The sequence below is a fragment of the Empidonax traillii genome, unplaced genomic scaffold (genome assembly GCF_003031625.1).
Source record: "Empidonax traillii isolate 1590-97213 ecotype Southwest subspecies unplaced genomic scaffold, ASM303162v1 scaffold744:size612752, whole genome shotgun sequence".
Classification (NCBI taxonomy): domain Eukaryota; kingdom Metazoa; phylum Chordata; class Aves; order Passeriformes; family Tyrannidae; genus Empidonax; species Empidonax traillii.
The window spans coordinates 217,144-237,173 of NW_020955937.1; the positions used below are offsets into that span (position 1 = coordinate 217,144).

The following is a 20,030-nucleotide window of genomic DNA, read 5'->3' on the forward strand; positions in this document are numbered from 1 at the left end:
ATGGATACTTAAAACGAAAGCTTTTCTTTCACCTGCTCTGAAATACGTGCAATAAACATTTTAAATAGCTTCTGCAAACTACACATCCATAGCTTTTTAATGTTGATAGTTATAGTAGTATAAATTCCCATCTGTTTCCATTTAAAGCAGAAAATTTTGCACAGCTATATCATTGTAAGCACTTTATCATTTATTTTTATAATCTTGAAATATTTGGCTTTTAAAAAAACCACAAAACCTGTAAATTTATATACATGGCACATATGTGATAATAGTTACATAGCTGTGTATTGTTTAGGAGGACTTCTGCTGATGCTTGACATAGATGGCTCAAAGCACACCAAAACCACAGAAACAAACAGGAAGCCCACTCTAGTCCAAAGCAGAATAAAAACAGTTTTCCCAACAAAGTGGTTATTTGCTGATATACTTCCTGGGACTATAGAAAGCTTTTTATTGTCTGTATGACCTTCTGTAGTATTCAAAAGTTTCCTTTTCTTAAGGATACCACTGTGACAGCGGTTGGCCTCCACAAAAAAATGAGGTCACATACTCCTTTTTAATAACAGGAGAAAGATGAGCCTAGTGCCACCAACTATCACATATTTCCAGATCCCAAGTTACATACAAGGGAAGTCTTCTGTAAGAAATCCTGCCATTAGAGCACGGAGAAACAAGCCCAAGAAACAACCCCAGTAGCCTCCTCTCAGCCAGCAATGAACATTACAGAATCCTCAGTAAATGTAGAAACACGCTGCTGACACTGGAACACGTATTTTACTGAGATGACATATAAAGTTGGCAAAGTCATCAGCTAACCAATGCCAAGTGTCTTTTTTGCCATCAAGCCCAGTCCAAGTTTGGTTTCCCATCGTCTGCTCGTGTTTACTCCAGACTGAACTCACATATGTACCAAAATGAATGGAATCCCATTTGTTGGGCTACCAACTTCACAGCAAATGGAACAGACCAAGACCATAAAAGCTTAATTATGGCTCGCAGAGAAGGAGCTCACTATGATAACTGAAAGTGATGAGTCCTCATATTAAAAAGTTTTATCTTCCTGGAAAGTATGATTTCATCAAAACATGATGCAGGAAAAATGTTGATATTAATAATTTTTAGTTTTCTGATCTGCCAGGATTGTAAAAAGAACTAGCTTTGAGTTGACATTTAAGAATAAAGTTTTATGCGGCAATGATGTTATTTGAAGAATGTTATAACCTTTTCATTCGATTACAACAGCTCTGCTTACCAATGTTTAGGTATGCATGCAGTTTAGTTTTTTCTTCCTCTGTTTTGCAGTGAAAGTTGCTATAATATCTCTAAATTTCTCAATGCATTAAAATTTAATTTGCAGTACCTTTTATATGCATGGTATGATAAACCCAGGTAAAGATGCACTTAAGCAATTTCCATCTATTGTCTCTGCTATATTCTGACACAAGTGAGCACACCATCAAGAAATCATAAATGTTCTGTACACTGGAAAAAAGAGATCCATCCTGTGATACCTGAAGCACTGTACAGAGTTAATAAGTAGATATGCACCCTTCTGAAACCCTGGCATTGTATTATCTTATTAACAATTTTAAAGGCATGCTTTCACTTCAAACTTAATTTCTGGACTAGCATACAGCATGTATCTAGATGCATTCAGATTGTAGGATATACAGTAGGATCAGACTGTAAGAATTGCCTTTACATGAAAACAGAGCCTTTCAATCTAGGTTTGTATGGTCTCCTAGTTCAGTAAATAGGAACCGCTGTTGTGTACTACAAGCATTTTTTTTCCCTTAGCACAGGTCTTATCACACATTTCCTTACTTGAAGATTGGCTGTCCATTCAAAACAAAAGTGGAAAGTGTTTTCATTGAAGCATCGTTTCTGTGCTTCAGTGCATAAACTGAATTTCATGAACTGAAGAACTGTTAAAATCTGTTCCTCGGAAATGTGTAGGAGAATGTTTATCTTCAAAAAGCCTACATTAAATAACTCACATTAGCTAGAGAAATGAATTTCATATACAACTCCATGATGTTACACAATAACTAAAGACCAGATCCTCCTTCGATATTTATTTCTTAAATATACAAACATCACACCCACAACTGAAGGATGCATCTTCTCTGAAGAGGTTTTTCGTTGATCCTGCACCTTTTCTGCAGTTGCAAACCAGACCACGTCCTCAAGGAGAATCTCAGTGTAGCTGCAGGTTTTCTACCCAACACTCCTGAGCTTCCCTTACAATTCCAGACAAATGCACAGGAAACAGCATTTTAAAATCCATAGGTTACAATTGCAATAGAAAAGCCACATTATAGGCTTTTGAATTTGGGGAGCAAAGCGTAAGAAAAAACACAGTTCAGTCAACTTCAGACTACTAAGAAGCAGAGAATCTTAAACTTGAATTTAATTAACCTTGGAACAGCGTTTGAGAGCTGTTACATTATACTTTGCATTTGCCTTTACAATAAACAAAATCAAAGCTTGTCTGGTTTTACAAAAATTAACTCCAATTCAGAGTTTTCCATGGTAAACTGTCTATACCAGTCTCTGAGGGCATACAAATTATTTGTAGGCTGTGTTTTGAAGTCCCCCATCTGTTCCTGGACCATCAGTCCTCAAAATCAACTCAGAAAATTGTTGCTGTCTATTCTTATTCCATCAGTGATAAAAGGGGAGTTTATAGAGGGCAGCTATCAGCCTCTATATAGCCTCTATATAGCCTCAGTATCTTTAAGATACACGAAGCTGCTCCAGATTGACAGTTGAAAGCAAAGTTCATTCTTTTCTGTTCGTGGCAACAGTAGTTTTAAAAGGAAGGAATGATAAATCGTAATTTTTTTTCAGTTTTATAAAAACAACTACATTTTTATCAGCTTGTGTATGCAATAAAAACAAAACAGCAAATGCAATTCCCACTAAGAGGGAAAGAAAAACAAAAAGTTTCTCTAGAGGTGTGGCTTTTTCCCCTTTTATAAATCATCAGCTTCCTCTAGAAAAATCTTACGCTATCTACTCTCTCTCTCTCTTAGATATATATTCCACATAGGATTGCAGTTTTCTTGGTTTCTTGGATGTAATAAAATATCAGTTCCTGGGTGCACACATGGTGATCTCTGAAAAAAGCCCATAGCACAATCATGCTGAGGTTTCTTTCCAAAACAGGTGTCAAGACAGGAAGAACCATTCTACTTTATTCACCCTCTGCGGAATCCCTTCTTCTCACAGCTGTAACCTCTGCAGAAAGACAGGGCAGGCAGGGAGAGCCAGCAGGGGATGCCTCTAAGAGCCCAAAGGCTCATCGCTCCTGTGCACGCTTTCACTTTCTGTTCCTCTGGGTCCTATTTCACAACCACATCTCACTTGGGGAAATAAAACAGATCACATTTCACGGCCCATCATCTTGACTCCAGATCATACCAATCAAAGTGCTTGTTAAGGCCATCAGGAACCTCCTCCATAGAGAAGTAAAAAGTAACAGGTGCAAGAAAAAGAAATAAATGCCAGTTTTAGGCAAAATTTCATTCTATAATCTTTTAATCCCAGAAACCTGGAAAGGTGCAGTATCGTTTTAGGAATTCAAGCCACAGACAGAAATAATGCTTGTGTTCCCCCTACTGGCTCTGTCCTCCAAACACAGCTCGGCAGCAATACCTGCATGGATGAAAGTTTTTGAGTAACTGTAACAACACATACAGAGTTTAATCTGTTTCAAACATTAAACTTTGCCTTCATACTATATTTAATCCCAGTCACAGTGAGAACGCACTCGTGAGACATGTAAAAAAAAGCTGGGAGTTGTTTTGACCTAAACAAAATAAAGCTTCTGAAACACCCATCCTAAACAAAACGTTGTGTAAAAGGTATCTAGAAGATGATGAAGAGACATATACCTAAATGAAGGAAGGAAGTAAATAAAACTTACTCTGCTCTTGTGAGACCCCACCCAGAATACTGCACACAGTTCTGGTGTCCCCAACATAAGGAGGGCATGGAACTGTTGGATCAAGCCCAGAGGAGGATCACAATGCTGGTTAGAGGACTGGAACACCTCCACTACAGAGACAGGCTGAGAAAGTTGGGGCTGTTCAGCCTGGACAAGAGAAGGTTGCGTGGAGACTTCACAGCAACTTTCAGGTAACTGAAGGGGCCCTACAGAGAAGCTGGAGAGGGACTCTTTGTCAGGAACTGTAGTGATAGGACAAGGAGTAGTGAGTGCAAACTGAAGGAGGAGAAATTTAGTCTGGATATTCAGAAGAAAATCTTTACTGTGAGGGTGGTGAGACACAGGAACAGGTGGCCCAGAGGGGCTGTGGTGCCCCACTCCTGGCAGTGTTCAAGGCCAGGCTGGATAAGGCCTTGAGCAACCTGATCTCTTGGGAGGTGTTCCCCTGCTCATGGCAGAGGTGGTGGGGCTAGATGATCTTTAAAGGTCCCTTCCAACCCTTAATATTCTATGATTCTCTATATTCAAATCCAAGAGGAGAACCACCAAGCACAGTAATCTGCTCACAAACCTCACAGACAGCATTCTGATGTCTGCAGCCAGCTACATGTGTTTCAGGTGTTTGGGAAGAATCAAATGAACAGACAGACCAAGCTCCTTAGTGGTGGTACCCTCCTGTTGCTTCCCAAACCCCTCCTGTGCTCCTCGATGCCACCAGCAGCTGCCAACTGCCAAGAGCCCGGCTGGCAGTGCCCCGGATCCAGGATCAGCAGTGACTCAGTTTCTGGCACTTCAGCTCTGACAGGAACCCATCAGACTCTGCTCCCTATCTGGGGAATTTCTCAACATCAAAAATCTTCAAAAATCTTAAGAGAAAGATGAGAGTTTCTTGTAGCTATAAAGGTAAAGGGTGGGCACCTGTAACAATGTCCAGTTATTAGGGAGACCCTTAAGGATTACTGTTCGTTGTGTTTTGGTTTTTTGTTTGGTTTTGTTTGGTTTTTTGTTTGTGTTTTTGTTTTGGTTTTGAGGTTTTTAAGTTAAAAAAACAAGCAATACAACAAAACCCCACCACACCATCAAAAAACAAAACCCTTAAGATGACCATTAAGAACAAAATTGGATCCCAAGAACCTCTAAATCTGTCAGTCTTTCCCTCAATATACAACGGAAAAAACAACAAAATTTGAGCACAACTCTTTGTAAATTATTTCATGTACTTCAGGCTAGAGAAAAACAGGTAATTTACATACAGCTAGATTATTTCTGCTCAGATAATACGCTAGTCTAACCCTAAAATGCCTTTCAGACAAATTTACATATTGGAAAATGCTTGGGATTTTTTTGGCAAGCCAAACCAAGTTTACCTACACAGGTAAACATGAATATGTAGATTTTAAATACTGCCTTCCTTCACAAACTGTATATTCCCATTATAAGAAAAGTTGTAAACAAAAGTTGAATTGCCATGTTAGAAAGGGTTACCTGTCTCTTAAAACTATGTACTTGATGTTCTCTCTATGAAAATATTTTAAGTATGACAGACAAAACCCACGTTATTTTATTTAAATAAACCAGATTCAGTGATTAACGTTGACTTTAATTACTTAAAAGATAAGTGGTAATATCAAACTGAATTCAGATTTTAAGTGCTAGGTGTAGTTACACCAAATATTCATTCATCCTTGCAGTACACAGGAGTAATTCTTATTTTGCTGAATGCATAAATGCAGCCTCTTTTTAAGCCCATTCAGATCAAAATACATTCACATTTCCCCCACTACACTGTGATCAAAGACCCTCTCTAAAACTACTGAAAAGGTTATTTGATGAACCTCTTGCTGTGCCCAGCTTCATATAAAGAAATGCTGGTCCCATGCAGACAGGTTCAATGAATCAGAGTAAACTGTAAGCAGACAGCAGGAAAAAACAAAACAAAACAAAACAACAAAAAACTGCTGGCACTCAGGTAATACTGAGAAACAAGCAGCAACATCCCCAGTCAGAGTCTAAACCCGTCATTACCTGATTTAGGGGACCTGTTCCCCTCCCCGTTTCATTACAAACCGGCAGGTGTCACACAGGATGCCGCACGATGGCAGCAAACACCAAGCTTTAGCCTTACCTGCACCGGCTGATCGCCTCCTATTCTAAAATCTTCAGGCTGCTGCACATGCCACGCAGCTACACCGTAGGGCTCCTCGGCAGGCCTACAGTCCAGGGGATTTGCACGGAGCTGCTCCTTAAGCCACATTTGAGTCCTCACCGCCGGCTGTATGGGAGCTCCACTCACAGCCTGCTGTCCCAGTGTCGCGTATCTCTGTCCGAAAGCCTCGCAGCTGGCTGCCGGGGGTTTGCTTTCAGGTAAGGCACTGTAGGTCAAGTCTAAGGCATGTCTCCTGCCTGGGGAATCTGAAACAAAGTCGTCTTTGCTGCACGTTTCAAATTTATATTTGCAGTCCAGTAGAGAAGATCGTTTTTTCCCCATTTCTTTGTCCTCAATTTTCAGCAACTCCATGCTGTCATGCAAACAACTTGGCCCATTTGTCCTTAATTGTGGTGACACGGCTTTGTCTGTACCAGCCCTGTATTCCACCGAATGGCTACTGCCATCTTGGCTGAAGGTATTTGGTGAGCTGAGCTTAGACAAGGAGGACCATTTTCGCACGGGTCTTGACTCTTTCATGTCAAGAGAGTTGTCCAGGGAACCCTGATTTCTGCCTCCTCCTGACCGTACAAAGCTTGTACTCCATTTTGAGCCATCAGACTTGAAAGCTTCCCTGTGTTTGGAAAGTGAAGAGCTGGCATTAGACAGCATCACATGGGCAGTGGGAATGGAAACCAGTGATCGGCTGGGCTTAAATGAGGATGTACCACTTGAAGTTGAATGATCTGTGAAGAGAGATTTATCATGTAAATAAGTACAATAAGAACTCGTTAACAACAGTGCACAGAAGACAAAGCATCAAATTCAAAAAAAGCTAAATAGAAGAGGTTTCTTGACAAAGTAGGGCCTTTTAAACCATTCAAGATTATGAGAACAGAAACCAATTAAATTGGGAGATTTTCAAATATATTTTGCTCAGTTGCCATCATTACAAAAAGGAAAAGTGTATTAAGCAGTGGCAACAGCAGCTCCCGACAGAATTCTGAGGCCGTGGGCCAAAGGAAGCATTGTTCCTTCCCAAGCTTAAAGGGGGCACGCTGGATTTCTCCCTCACAACAGATAATACAAAGTAGCTTCTATAGCACAAATGGCAGAGATATCACAATTCCAGAGCCCAAGACTGGTTCCTCTTCCATTGCCCCTCTTCCCATTTTTTAAAGGCAAAACAATTCACTAAATGCAGTTTGTAAAATGGCAGTGCTGGAGAGGAATCAGTTTAACAGTGGTCACTTGGACAGAGCTATTCATCCCTTTTGAATCTCACAGATTTCAAAGTATGCTTTTTGTGCTGGGTTTGGCTGGAGTGGAGGTAATTTCCTTCACAGTAGATGGTATGGGGCTGCATTTTGGATCTGTGCTGGAAACACTGTTGGTAACTTAGAGATGTTTTAGTTTCTGCTGAGCAGTGCCTACACAGAGTGAAGGCCTTTTCTGCTTCTCCTCCCACCCCACCAGTGAGGAGGCTGAGGGTGCACAAGAGCTGGGAGGCGACACAGCTGGGACAGCTGATCCCAACTGACCAAAGGGATATTCCACACCCTACAACATCATGTTCAGCAATAAAACTAGAGGGAAGGTTGATTTGGGGGCTGCTGCTCAGGCAACACTCGTTTGGTGGTGAGAAAGTGTTTTCATGTGCAGCTTTCCTGGTTCTTATTTCTCTCTCTTTGTCATTTTCCTTACAACTTTTTTATTCTTTTCAATTATTAAACTGTTTTTATCTCAACGCATGAGTTTTTTCACTTTCATACTTCCAATTCTCTCCCCCATCTCAACAGGTGTGGGGGGAGAAGCAGTGAGTGAGTGTGTGTATTTACACACCCAAATACAACACCACACCAAAACTGTGTGTATCTTAATTTGTAAAATCTTTCCCAAGCCAAAATAACAAGAACGAAGGAATCACTGAGGTTTTACTCAGGAGGGGACAGGAGAGCAAAGGAGAGAGGTAAAGCAGAGGTTACTGGGGAATGGCTGCGAGCTCTCACACACCCAGCAACATGTGCTTAGCGTCACAGTCCGAGGACAACAGAAATAAACACCTAATCCTCTCATTAGAGGATCATCTCCTGCCAAGTTCCATGGCTCCACCTTAGCAGGCTATTGCTCGTTAGGTTAATCGCAGACAGACAGAATGAAGTTTCCCTAACTGAAAGATTCTTTTGGTGTCCTTTTTGCCAAAAGCAAGATGGATACACTTTTCTAGTTTCTCTCATCCTAACCCAGAGAGAACCTACTTTGAGATTTGTCAGCTGGTACAAGAATTCATAGTGGGACAACTTAAAAAGAAAAATAATTGTTCAGCAAGTACAACTGGCATGTCCAGTTCGATGGCTACACTTGTTAAAAGCCAGAACAGATTATTAATTGAGCACACTTTCAAAGCATGTATTTGACTCAAAATACCACACCACAGATAGGAAAACAAAGAGAGCTTTCAGTGGTGTGATAACCTTTAAAAACGGTAGCACTTCTTTTTCTGTGTATTCAAATAAAGATATCCTTACTCCCAACTTGAATACTCCTCCCTACATAGGACCAGACTTACCCACTCCTTGCAGCACTACACAAAATAATACAGTCCTATAGCTACACTCTTCATGGCAAAAATGCATTATAGTCCGCAAAATAATAAACAGTTCCTTGACTGTTACCTATTTATTACATAGATAATGCCAAGGCTCCTAAGAAGGCAAAAAATCTTGTTGAAGCCTTCCTGCCTCTTAATGAGTCACTGCCCCATCATGTACCCTCCCATTGCAAAGCATAAGCTCACACCACACTGTTTCTTCCCTCTACCCAGCCACCTAATTTCACAGTAGTTACGAAACACTGCTCTCTTTAAGAATTCACAAAACTGTCAGAGCTGGATCAAGCAGATCAACAGTCTAAGAGCTATTCATACGGTGCTGATGATGGCCAGAGAATACACACAGGGGCTGTCCTGCACAGGGCCAGGAGCTGGACTTCAGAGATCCCTGCGGGTCCCTTCCAACTCAGGAAAATCTATGATTCTATGACAAAGTTAAATGGAGAGTAGAAGACTATCAGCTTGTTACCTCATTAATCATGCTACTAATTTATGTGGGGTAACATTTTTTACATGCAAGATGAAAGACCTTCCCTCCTCCCTGCACTTCTTCCTTAAAAATTTCTACTGCAGAAACATTTTTCTTGTCTGTTCTCTCTGTCTTGATATTGGTCAAAGGGTGGGACATGTAAAAGAGGAAGACAGAAGGCACACAACCCATTTCAAGTAGAAGGAATCGCAGTCTTCTAACCAAACACATCGGTGCCCACAGATATTGCAACAGTGGAGACTGTGATAGTGCAACACTGTTAGTTTCCAAAACTGTGATATGCTCTCAACGTGTAACCAATTTGCCTGGGCGAGGTACAGTATCAGCTTCTCTCAGCTCTGCTTGCCTGTCTTCCCTCAAAGCTTATTATATACTTGCATAAAAAGCCACTACAAACTGGGTATATGTTGTTACACTGCCGAGCAGGGGTTGCAGCTTTCAGTCCTGCTCTGCAAACAGAAATAAAGGTACGGGGCCACCCATACCTTTGACGTCTGAGGACATCAAAGCAGTGACAAGAAGGCAAAAGAGGTACATGACCTGATGGAGTTGGAGTCTCAAACCCATGTATTATGAGACTAAAAGCACAGGGCTGGAGTCCTGCTTTTGGGAAACAAAGCAGAATAGGAAGAGACTCCTGATCTTCCTCTACTCTCACTGGGAAAGTAGGGATGGAAATGGCACAGTAGAAAGAAATGCATCTCTTCTTGTACACACTCCTTAGCTAAAGGTTCCTGCCTTTGTAACACTCAAAGAAAACTAACCTTTGTCTCATGCCTTACGCAGAAGCTGAGTCTTATACAGCACAAAGTCCATCAAAGGCAGCAGTCTCAGGCTTTTTTATATCCAAAGAAAATAAAAGTATATTAGGAGTCAAAAAGAACTGTTAGGATCTATGCTTTTTAGGCTATGCAGATTTCTAGGAGTAGAAATATCACATCTGTAAGAGAAAGGTAAGGAAAAAAATTCTGTATACATGTATCTGTAAAAATTAAAACAATAAAAAATACATAGTAGTATTTAATATATTATTTTCAATCAAAAATATTGACTTAATGTTACCCGTACACAGTCTTCAAACTAGAATTAAACCCAGCAATAATTAGAAGTATATGATCTCCTTCACTTACTAGATTACAGAGTTATTAATATGTGCTAATTTTTATTTTTCCTTCTTCTGCTCCATATTAAATTAAAAATTAATTAATTTTGAGTTAGATTTAAAACTTCCTCAGTTCCAATTCTAAACTCTTCAAGCAGATTTAAACTTGGAATGCCACTTACATCCAACTACAGCTGATGGATGCCTCCAATAATTTCTCTCAAAGTGAAACACAGTAATTTTGGCTTCAAGTGTCCTAATTAGTCTTCCCATTAACCCTCACTGAAACATACGAGAAAATTCACACTTCTTCTTCAAGCATATTGCTTCCGTCTGCCTTGCCTGCAGGCTCAGCTGGAAAGAGAGCCAGTCTGCATTCTGGAACATCTCCCAACACAAAAAGCATGAAATGTGTAAATTTCATTGAAAATAGGAGAGAATACAGAAAGCATCAAGAAACTTAAAAAGACGTTACTTCTTCTATAGTCACAGGAATAAGCTCTGTCTGGCCAAATCCTGCCAAAGACTGCTTTATCCAAGCAGCAGGTTTTTCCCCTCCATACAGGCAGGGGTAAGCAAATGTCTAGTTTTGAATTGAAAGCTCTCTCTCCTCAGGATTACTTGGTTTTTACTTCATTGCGCTGGTATTTATTTGAAGATTACAAACACTCTCAAACATAGTTTGTGTGTCTCCAGAGTCTTTCAGTGCTTAAGACTACTCTCATTAATGAAAACTGAAAGAATCAGGTAGAAAAAAAAAGTAGCTATATGCTACTGATTTTTCTTTTAGCAGAATTAAGATCATATTAAGAATTTTGCTTTTCCATTATCCTAGTAATTTTTTGGGGGGCCCACCACAAAATTTCCTAGAGCACTTTTCTAATAGGCATAACATTTTAATACTTACAAAACCACAGAAATCAGAAAATTGAAATGCTATTGCAAAACCACAACATATCTACCACATAGTAGCAGCAGATGGAATAAAAAAATGAAGAACATTTCACATGGCTTTCTTACCATCTTGTGTTATGCTTCTGAACTGCTTCATTACTGCATTTCTGGCATAGAAAATAATGTAACAGAATCAATTTTGGTCCTAATAAAAAACTAATCCCAGAGAGAAAGCACAGCAGACACTTTCATCTGAAGGAGGGGATGAACAAAGAAACCCTTCAATATAAAGTTAATGAACACCTCCTACTCTTTTACATTTTCCTGTGTTGTGCTTTTTCCATCACTGGAAGAAAAATCTTCTCAGGCCAGATACCATCATTCAGCTACCTAAAATTCTTATCTGTGGCCCAACAGTCAGTCAAAACAGATGAGTCAGGAAAGGTTCACTGTAACCCTAACAACTTCTTTAGCAGCAAAATGAAACTAGTTCTATGAGAATTCCCATCTACAAGATATACTTCTGCATGGGACAAATTCTTCACTGCTCCCAACAAGATATTATCAAATGACAGCAGAGTAATCAGCTAATACAGTCACCCAATACTGATCATTTGATACACAAGTTTATGGGATGCACGTGTATCTAACACCACTGAAAAAAGAGAACCTTCCTTGTGTGAAGGACTTTGAAATTAGATATTTTATCCAGGGTATAATTAGAATGCCCTGACCATGGAGAAAAACACCAGTATTAAAAACAGATGACCTTCTCTTCCTGTCCTCCCTTACCACTCCCCCAAAACACTGACATAGTTTACCCCAATCCAGGAAAATAAACCAAACTATTCTTAATAGCTGAGCAGAAGATAAACAGGGGAAGTCAAGCCTCCATTATACAAGTTGAAGGTCTTAAATCTGGCTGCGGTTCGTGTACGAAAGCTCTCACATTCATTATAGGATGTCAGCTCCCGTGAACTGTTCTGTAACTCTTAACTGCATGGACCCCAGCAAAGAGCCACAAGCAATTCCAGCATCCATCACATAACTGAGGGGGGGACATGAGTCTTCAACCTACCACACGAACATGTGGCTGATTCCCAGAAATCTCCAAACCAGCTGCTTCCAACAACAGAAGTGTCTAACTCTCCTGGGAGCCGGCTGAAAATGGTCAATGATGGGACGATGTACCAGTATTTATGCTACATGTCTGTTCCCTCCACCTACCTACTCACAAACTGGACCAGCCTTAATGAAGCAGAGATAATCAGATGAGCCAAACAAAAATTTCAAAATGGACAGGCAGGAGGCCAAATCCTAGCAAAAAGCCCTAAAGAGACCAACTAGTCAACCTCTAGAAGCAAAAGGATGCCTTTCCAGGGTGCAGCAGCAGTCCCAGGAATGCTTTGGGCTTGGTTGATTTGACTTGGATGGTTTTGTTGGTTTGGGTTTTTTGTTTTGGTGGTTTTTATGCTTTGGTTTTTTTTTTTTATTTTTATTTTTTTTGTGTGTGTGGTTTTTTTTTTGTACTGTCTAGAAATATTCACCATTTTTTTTGCAAGCCCTGTTCATATTACTTCAAGTTTATGATGTCAAAATATGAGGTGAATGAATGAAGGAAATCACTGCAAATAACTCTCTTCCAGGCAATAAATAAAAATATGCATCATAGAAAGCTGTAGCAGAACAGGAAGCACTGCAGACGCAGCAGACAACTGTTCAGACATTAACAAGTTCTTTATGAGAAAGAATTCCTAAATATTATTTGATAATAAAGTTCTGTGTTTCAACAGCAACTAACCAATACAGAAGAACAACTAACAAAAAAAACTTACTAGAGGCAAAACATAATTTAACACTAATTAATGCTAATTTAAAATAACATTAAATACTTCACTGCCAATAAACTGAGATGGTTGTGTCACATTTATGTCTTCAAAGCAGAAAGTCATGTGGTGTTCTGAAGCAAGTTCAATTAATGTCGTTCGGAAAAAAGAAGCAAGTTCACTGCCTTCCACCATCACCAGTCACTGCACTGCCAGCAGCAATCAGAACTCTTTTACGTAAGATGTGGATAGCAAACTACAAGTCAGTTCTACTTTGTTTCACACTAACTGTGTAGGATTTTCTGTAATCTGCTGTGTTGCACACCAAAAGAACACAAGTTGAACCCAAAAACTTGCTAGTTTTAAAAGTTGATGTAATTTACAAGCTACTTAATTCACAAAGTATTCAAACAGTACAACCCTGAGTAATACAAATGCAAACTTGAAAGGTTGCAGTTGAGACAGGATTTTCAAAAACTGAAGCAATTTTATTGCTTTTACGACTTCAGACAAAATACTGGTAAAGCTACTACCCCTCGAGCGTTATTGTAGAGCGATGGAAGAAGGAATAAATGGTAGGTCAGCCTCACAGGCCTCCTACAATGTACAGAAACAAGAAAACACCACAAGAGGAATTTAAAGGAGTTTTAGTAACTAGAGCAGAAAGCTGTGCAGGAGAGACTAAAAGCTGCAACGCATCCGTACCAGGGTAGCACACACTTACTCAAGGAAAGAAATGCAGAGGTAAGAGTGAGTTCCAGCAAATGGCAAGCAGCTTCTCAGACATCCTTACCAACAAAAGGAACACTGCACACAAACAAACACACTCGAACAGAAACTTGCCAACATATTGAATCTAATTTATAATGGCCTGGCCATTTGGTATCCATCTTCGTTATCCTCCTCTCCTCAACACTTATGAATTTACTTTTCCCCCCAATTCGTGGCACCTCATTCATTTCCACACCCTTCAGGCAAACACACCTTCTCCATTGTTTGCCAGAGGTGATAAGGTAGCAACAATCCTACTCAGTGTAAGAAGTGAGGATAACACTCTCAATTTGCAAATAATATGAAAAATGGGGGAGTGGGAAACACGTATGTTCTGAAGTCTACTTAATGAAGCTTAACACAGAAACTGTCACTGAACAAGGGAAATTATACCTCCTCATTGAGCAAGTGAAAAGTATTTACTCATCAAGAAAATTACTCACTTTTCCCTATTTTCATATCATTCAGATCCTGTTTTCAGCTAATCACATAAAAGGTTGCCTTGCTTCACTTATATTCACCTGCTTCCCCAGAACTCACCACTGGCAATGAACATGCCTTGCAGAAGTTCACAGTTTGACTGTGTTAAGTTGTAGTACTTATGGTACTGCAATGCTCTTTCAGAAGTCTGCTCTTTCATCAGTTCTCATCAGGACACAGGACACACCAGCTCTGATTTATTTTGAGTGCTGCCCCACGCTTGAGAGGTCACCCCTGTACACATCAGGTTCCCACCACACTTGAGACAGGAGATTTGGCAAAAACCTCATTAGTGAAGTTCTTAGATTCCAGCAGCAAGGACATGCAACTAAATGATACAGTGGACCACATCTTAATACAATCTCACCTTAGCATTACAAATCAATCTCTGCATTCCACATCCTATTTCAAGAGCCAAAATTCTTAACTCCATCACTTAAGTTAGATGAGAAGAGGCAATCTGAGCACCTTCCCAAAGAATTGGACATGGGTAACCAAATAAAATCAGTGACAAAATGAAGCACACAACAGAGATCATATATCAGCTTTTTTGATCATACATGATCAGTTTAAAAAACATTACACAGGAGACAAGCTCAGTAAAAAGTGTTAGTTTTCTCCCATGTGCCAAAGAAGACAGATTTAAAGCCAAAAGTTCCCAATACTAACTGAAGTTAGAAGACATTTGGTAGAATGACCTGTCACCCAAAACACTCCTCACTAAAAATTAATGGTTTTCCCTGAAATATATAGCCATTTTGGGGATTTTTTTTGTGTGCAAGAAGACACTGGTTAAAAATTATCCACATTCTGCTTTAAAAAAAAGTTTCTTTAAGTTAGCTGTTTGGCAGTATCAACTATCACAAGACTCAAATAATTAAAACTTCACATGTATTTCAACAAATGAAGCTTAACAAAAACTTCTAACAACCTTTTGTGTTTTGGAACAGTTTACTTCAGGGAAACTGTACCAGGCCAGTGCAACAAGAGGGGAAAACAAACACAAAAGCCACAAGCAAACAAAAAAAGGCAAACACATGTGAATGGCTGGGTAAACCTCCTGGGATTTGCTATGATAGAGCTGAGGACTCAACACTCATTATGTATATACATGCAGAGAGAAAAGAGAAAAGTAAACCCTGAAGTCCCCAACATATCAGATACACACCAAGCACAGCTGTCCTGCCTAAGGGATCTTAACATAACTGATATTTCAGGATACAAAAAAAGAGTACCGTCTATTACTGTTTCTATGAAGTGACAGTTTACCTAGCAATATCTAGGCTAAGGATATTCAGATGGGGAATCCGCAACTCCAGAAGAGAAATATCTTCAAACAAATTTAGTAACTTTCTACCTTGGAGCCAGATCTGGGTCAGTTTAGCTCACTCACAGGAAGCCCAGATTCAGATGATCTAACAGGGGACTGTAAAGAAAAGCAGCACTGCACAGAGGTGGGATGCTGCCACTCCAAAATCGTCCTGTGCAACAAGGACAGCTTTACTGAACACAGTTCAAAAAGCAGCAGGTGAAACTTGTTTTACAGGAAAAGATCATTCAGCAGAGAAAAATAAATTACAGCAGAGACAACTATTCAAGACTATTCTGTTTTTCCTTATTCTACTCAATTATTCCAGATGCCAAAGTTAGAGAAATGTGAAAGTACAGATTCATTAAAAGTTCATGAGACAAACACAATACCACAGGGTATTTAATGAAGCAGAAAATATTTTGCAGATTGTATCTGAGCAGAAAGTCCAAAGTAAATAGCAGGTAAGCCCAAGAGCAAATTTTTACTTTGTATCAGTCATTGAAAACAAGTTATTTATGACTGCTCTTGGTCTAAGCTTGCAATGGCCATCTGCTAAATTAATCAATAAAGACAAAGGCCAACTTAAATTACATCAAAATCTCTTCAGATGAGAAAACTGAGCATATTAAAGTAGAAGCACATCTTAAAAGAATTAACTCGTTTTACCAGAATACAATAAATCTTTTGATTTATGCATTTTGCCTTCTTATCCCAAGGATATCACACACCCACAGTCAAGTATAATAGTGACTTCCAGAAACACAAGAGAATAAAGGATGCTCTGAACAGTCATTTTCAAAGTTAAACTTTCCCAGCAATAACTGCCACACACACAAAGAGATACCCCATCCTCAAAGCTTTCTCTTGACATGCCTCTCTGCATTCAGATTCAGTTTTGGTGCTATTATTACTGCTGTACACATACAGTGCCTGACAGAGAACTCTACTACAGGATGTTCACAGGCTGCTGTATGAGCACGTGAGTTACATGCAAGTGACCACCACAAAAGAGGAAAAAATATTATGCATACAATGTGGATGCTCTGTGCAAAAGAGTACAATGTGAACAAAAGAGACATTTGTATCCCTCAGTATCTATCTACCTGCTCCAGCAATCTAGAGCTATTTTTAAGAAACAGTTATATAACTAAGTAGAACAATTTTTAGATTAACAGGTTCTGTGTCCCCTCCCATGCCCCCCGGATAAGAGGATAAAGCAATATTCCAGAACAGTAGTCACGTAAACAGGCAACTTCACTTTGCCGAAATAGAAGTATGAGTGAAAACCTACACTGCCACAGGGAATTTTTCCTTTGTGGCTGGCTTTTCATTTTTCAAAAGTCTTGATCTTAACTTGCATTTGCCCTTTTATGAAGGCCATCTACAGCTTCCAATTCCATTTTCCAACCACAAGCACTTAAGAGCGAAGACATGAGGAAATCAAATATCCCCCTAGGATCTTCATTAAAAGTAATGGCTAAAGGGGAAAAATGCTATGGATGTCACAATCTATCTGTCCTCCTTCCTTTTCAAATCTGCAAGATAACCATGCCACAAATACCACCTAATTCGATAGCCACCTGATACTCCCTGTTGCTGGCATTATTTCTTCATCACCACCTAGGGATAACTCCAAAACCCTGGAGTAACTTAGCCCATCAGAACAGAAATCCACCCCTGCCCTCCAGAGGGGGATAATTCAAGGTATTTTTGTTCTCTTACAGAGAACATCCAGTAGCAGGTACCTAAACACCCCTCCACCTTCCTATACCAAGACAGACATAAGTTGTACTTTCTAAGTCTCCAAAGGAAACGTTTTTTTATTAATAAAATATATAATATTATATATTTACATTATCCCAACTCTCTGACTTACTTCAGTTGCCATCTCCTACAACAGCATTCCTGGATTAGCTAGGCTGATTCCTTTCAGCAGTGAAACCACCATGAAGGGAAAAGGAGGTGCATGTGGAGAAACTCACATGAGGAGAGTTGAGAAGAGAGATTCCCTCTAACCCAGGGGACCACAGTAAAACCTGAGAGTTCCCAGGGAGCACTATCATTCCATACAGTTAAAACTCTGTGGTTGACCAAGGTGTGTATCAATACTTTACTTTTGATTCATAACTACAGGCAGAAATAGAGCCTACACCTCAATGTCAAGTAACTTTAGAAGGTTAAATCCTACTTTAAACTTTCAGAGAGACTGGTGTTTCTGGCTATGTTTTTGAGATCGTTGTTCACTAACTGAAGTTTAATCCCTGCTCCTACTAAGATTGCCTTTATATTAAAAATATCATATTTAGAGTCAACTGGTACCTATTCTCCTCACCACTGAGAGCGGATCTCTTATCTTGGTTCGCAGCCCACCAAGAATAGCTCTTTCTAACAGGAGCAGCATCCTTCAGCTTTATGCCAGGTTATGCAAGTGCAGAAGAGAGAGCACACCTTCATTTTCTCTCCCAGCCTCATACTCCAGCTTCAGTTCCTCTACTGATTTCTCCCAGCTGAGCCTTATACACAGAAGTCATCCTCCTAGCTCAGCTCTGCATTCCCACTTCGGGAGCCCTGGCTCAAACTCAACCACAGAATAAAATCATTTGGGTTGGAAAAGGCCTTCAAGATCACTGAGTCCCACAATTAATGCAGCACTGCCAAGTCCAACACTAAATCATGGCCCTAAGCAGCACGTCTACGTGTTGTCTTTTGAATACCTTCAGGGATGGTGACTCAACTATTTTCCTGGGCAGCCTGTTCCAATATTTGACAGCCCTCTAATGGGTAACTCTTCCAAGAATCACACAGACCCGTGCACAGTAAGAGCACACGTGTACATCACCCAGATGGAAAAAGAAATCCTTTTACGGGCAGAAGCAGGTGCTCTAAGCAACCACAGCAGCGAGGCTGCCGTGGGTCCAGTGAGGCAGGAGGATACTGCTTGACGGCTTTCACTGCTTCACAGCAAGACTGTCCCTGTCTGTCTCCTCCCTCCTTCCTTCTGCTGCAGACAAAGGTCAGGCCAGGTCGCCAAGCACAGCCGGCTCGCCTTGCCGCAGCACTGCCACTGCTGCGCACCTCTTGGAAGTGGTTAATGTACCACAAGCAATTTACTTAATACACTTTGGGAATGCCTACATCAAGCAGCAATCCTTTTAAAGGGCCAGAGATCATCCTCAGTGATCCCCAAAATTCAACTGTTGCCTCAAGAATGACTTAACTCACTGGGGAAGTCTCTCCCCTTCAGAGGCTGATCCCCAAATGGTAAGAGAATAACATATTAACAGTAGCTTATTTTCAACTGTACTAAGTCTGCTGAGGACCTAGCAGTCTTGGTCTACATAATTACTAACCAAGACTTGAGAAAAAACATGTATTTAAATAAGAAATTTAAAAAAAAAAAGTATTTAAAACTCCCATAAAGTAAATACAGAAAAGAGTAAATTACAACATTGCCAAAGTAGCTCCAGCACTCTATTTTCCAACTTTCATATTCTTAGCTTTGCTACTCTACCGTTCATTGAATACACAATAATCACACCTTCCATTAAAGTGTTTCTTGGACACTTTAGGGCTTTGATAAAAAAATTAACAGCCTACTCCACATGTAGGTCACCATCTGGAATCCAGCTCAGGTCACAGAGGATTAACCTTAAATTGGATTTTAGCATAGCTCTATATCCTACAGAAGAAGTCACTTTTTATACTTCAAAAACTAAGCATTGTTATCATTATCTCTCAAATTAGGAACAGGAGACAAAGTGTTACATTTGGTTAACCTTACCTACTTCCTCCCACTGCTCTCTACACTGAGCAAGACTGTTGACCCTGGTTTAATGTGTGCTTTTCAAATTTCACAAATCCAAGCAGAACAAGAAGAAGGAATAAACTGGCACGGAAGGAGGGTACGACCCACCCGGAATTCACAGCATTTTCCTACAGCAACCAAAAACTTGATACTTGCCAGAGGAATTTCACATTCCTATAACTAACAGAAACATTTCTGAAAGCAACAGTGGCAACAAGAAGATATGGAAAAGTTACTGTACTCCATCCTACAAAACTAATTACAATATAATAAACAGATGTGGAAAGCCCCTTGCTTTCCTGCACCATCTGGCTTTCACCATTTTGACTCCAACCTCTATTACTCTCTTTTTCAGACATACCTGTGAAGCCACGATGCTAAGACTGTTAATAACTGAAAGTTGTTCCAACCTAATACAGCATAAAGCAAAGGAGAGGGATTTAGGCTTCTGTAATGCCCATAAACAATTCTTCCTATAGGACCTCCAACTTAGACACACACACACTCTGAGGACTTAATTTTACTATTTTTTGGAGGACAGTTGACAGTTTGAGCAAATGTGAATAATACCCGGGTAAAATTAGCAGTGTTAATTCAGAGGTTATATTTAGAGCCAAAGCTCACACTCTTAGCAGGGTTTC

General features: G+C 39.9%; 1 protein-coding gene across 2 annotated transcripts in view; it reads right to left on the reverse strand.

Annotated features, from left to right (window-relative positions):
* The window catches only part of CEP85L (centrosomal protein 85 like), a 143,153-nt gene that overhangs the window by 56,957 nt on the left and 66,166 nt on the right, over positions 1-20,030 (reverse strand). For both annotated transcript variants that reach the window (XM_027900630.1, XM_027900629.1), the window contains exon 3: positions 6,078-6,844. In XM_027900630.1, coding sequence (XP_027756431.1) covers positions 6,078-6,844 — 767 coding nt within the window. The remainder of the gene's footprint in view (positions 1-6,077; positions 6,845-20,030) is intronic.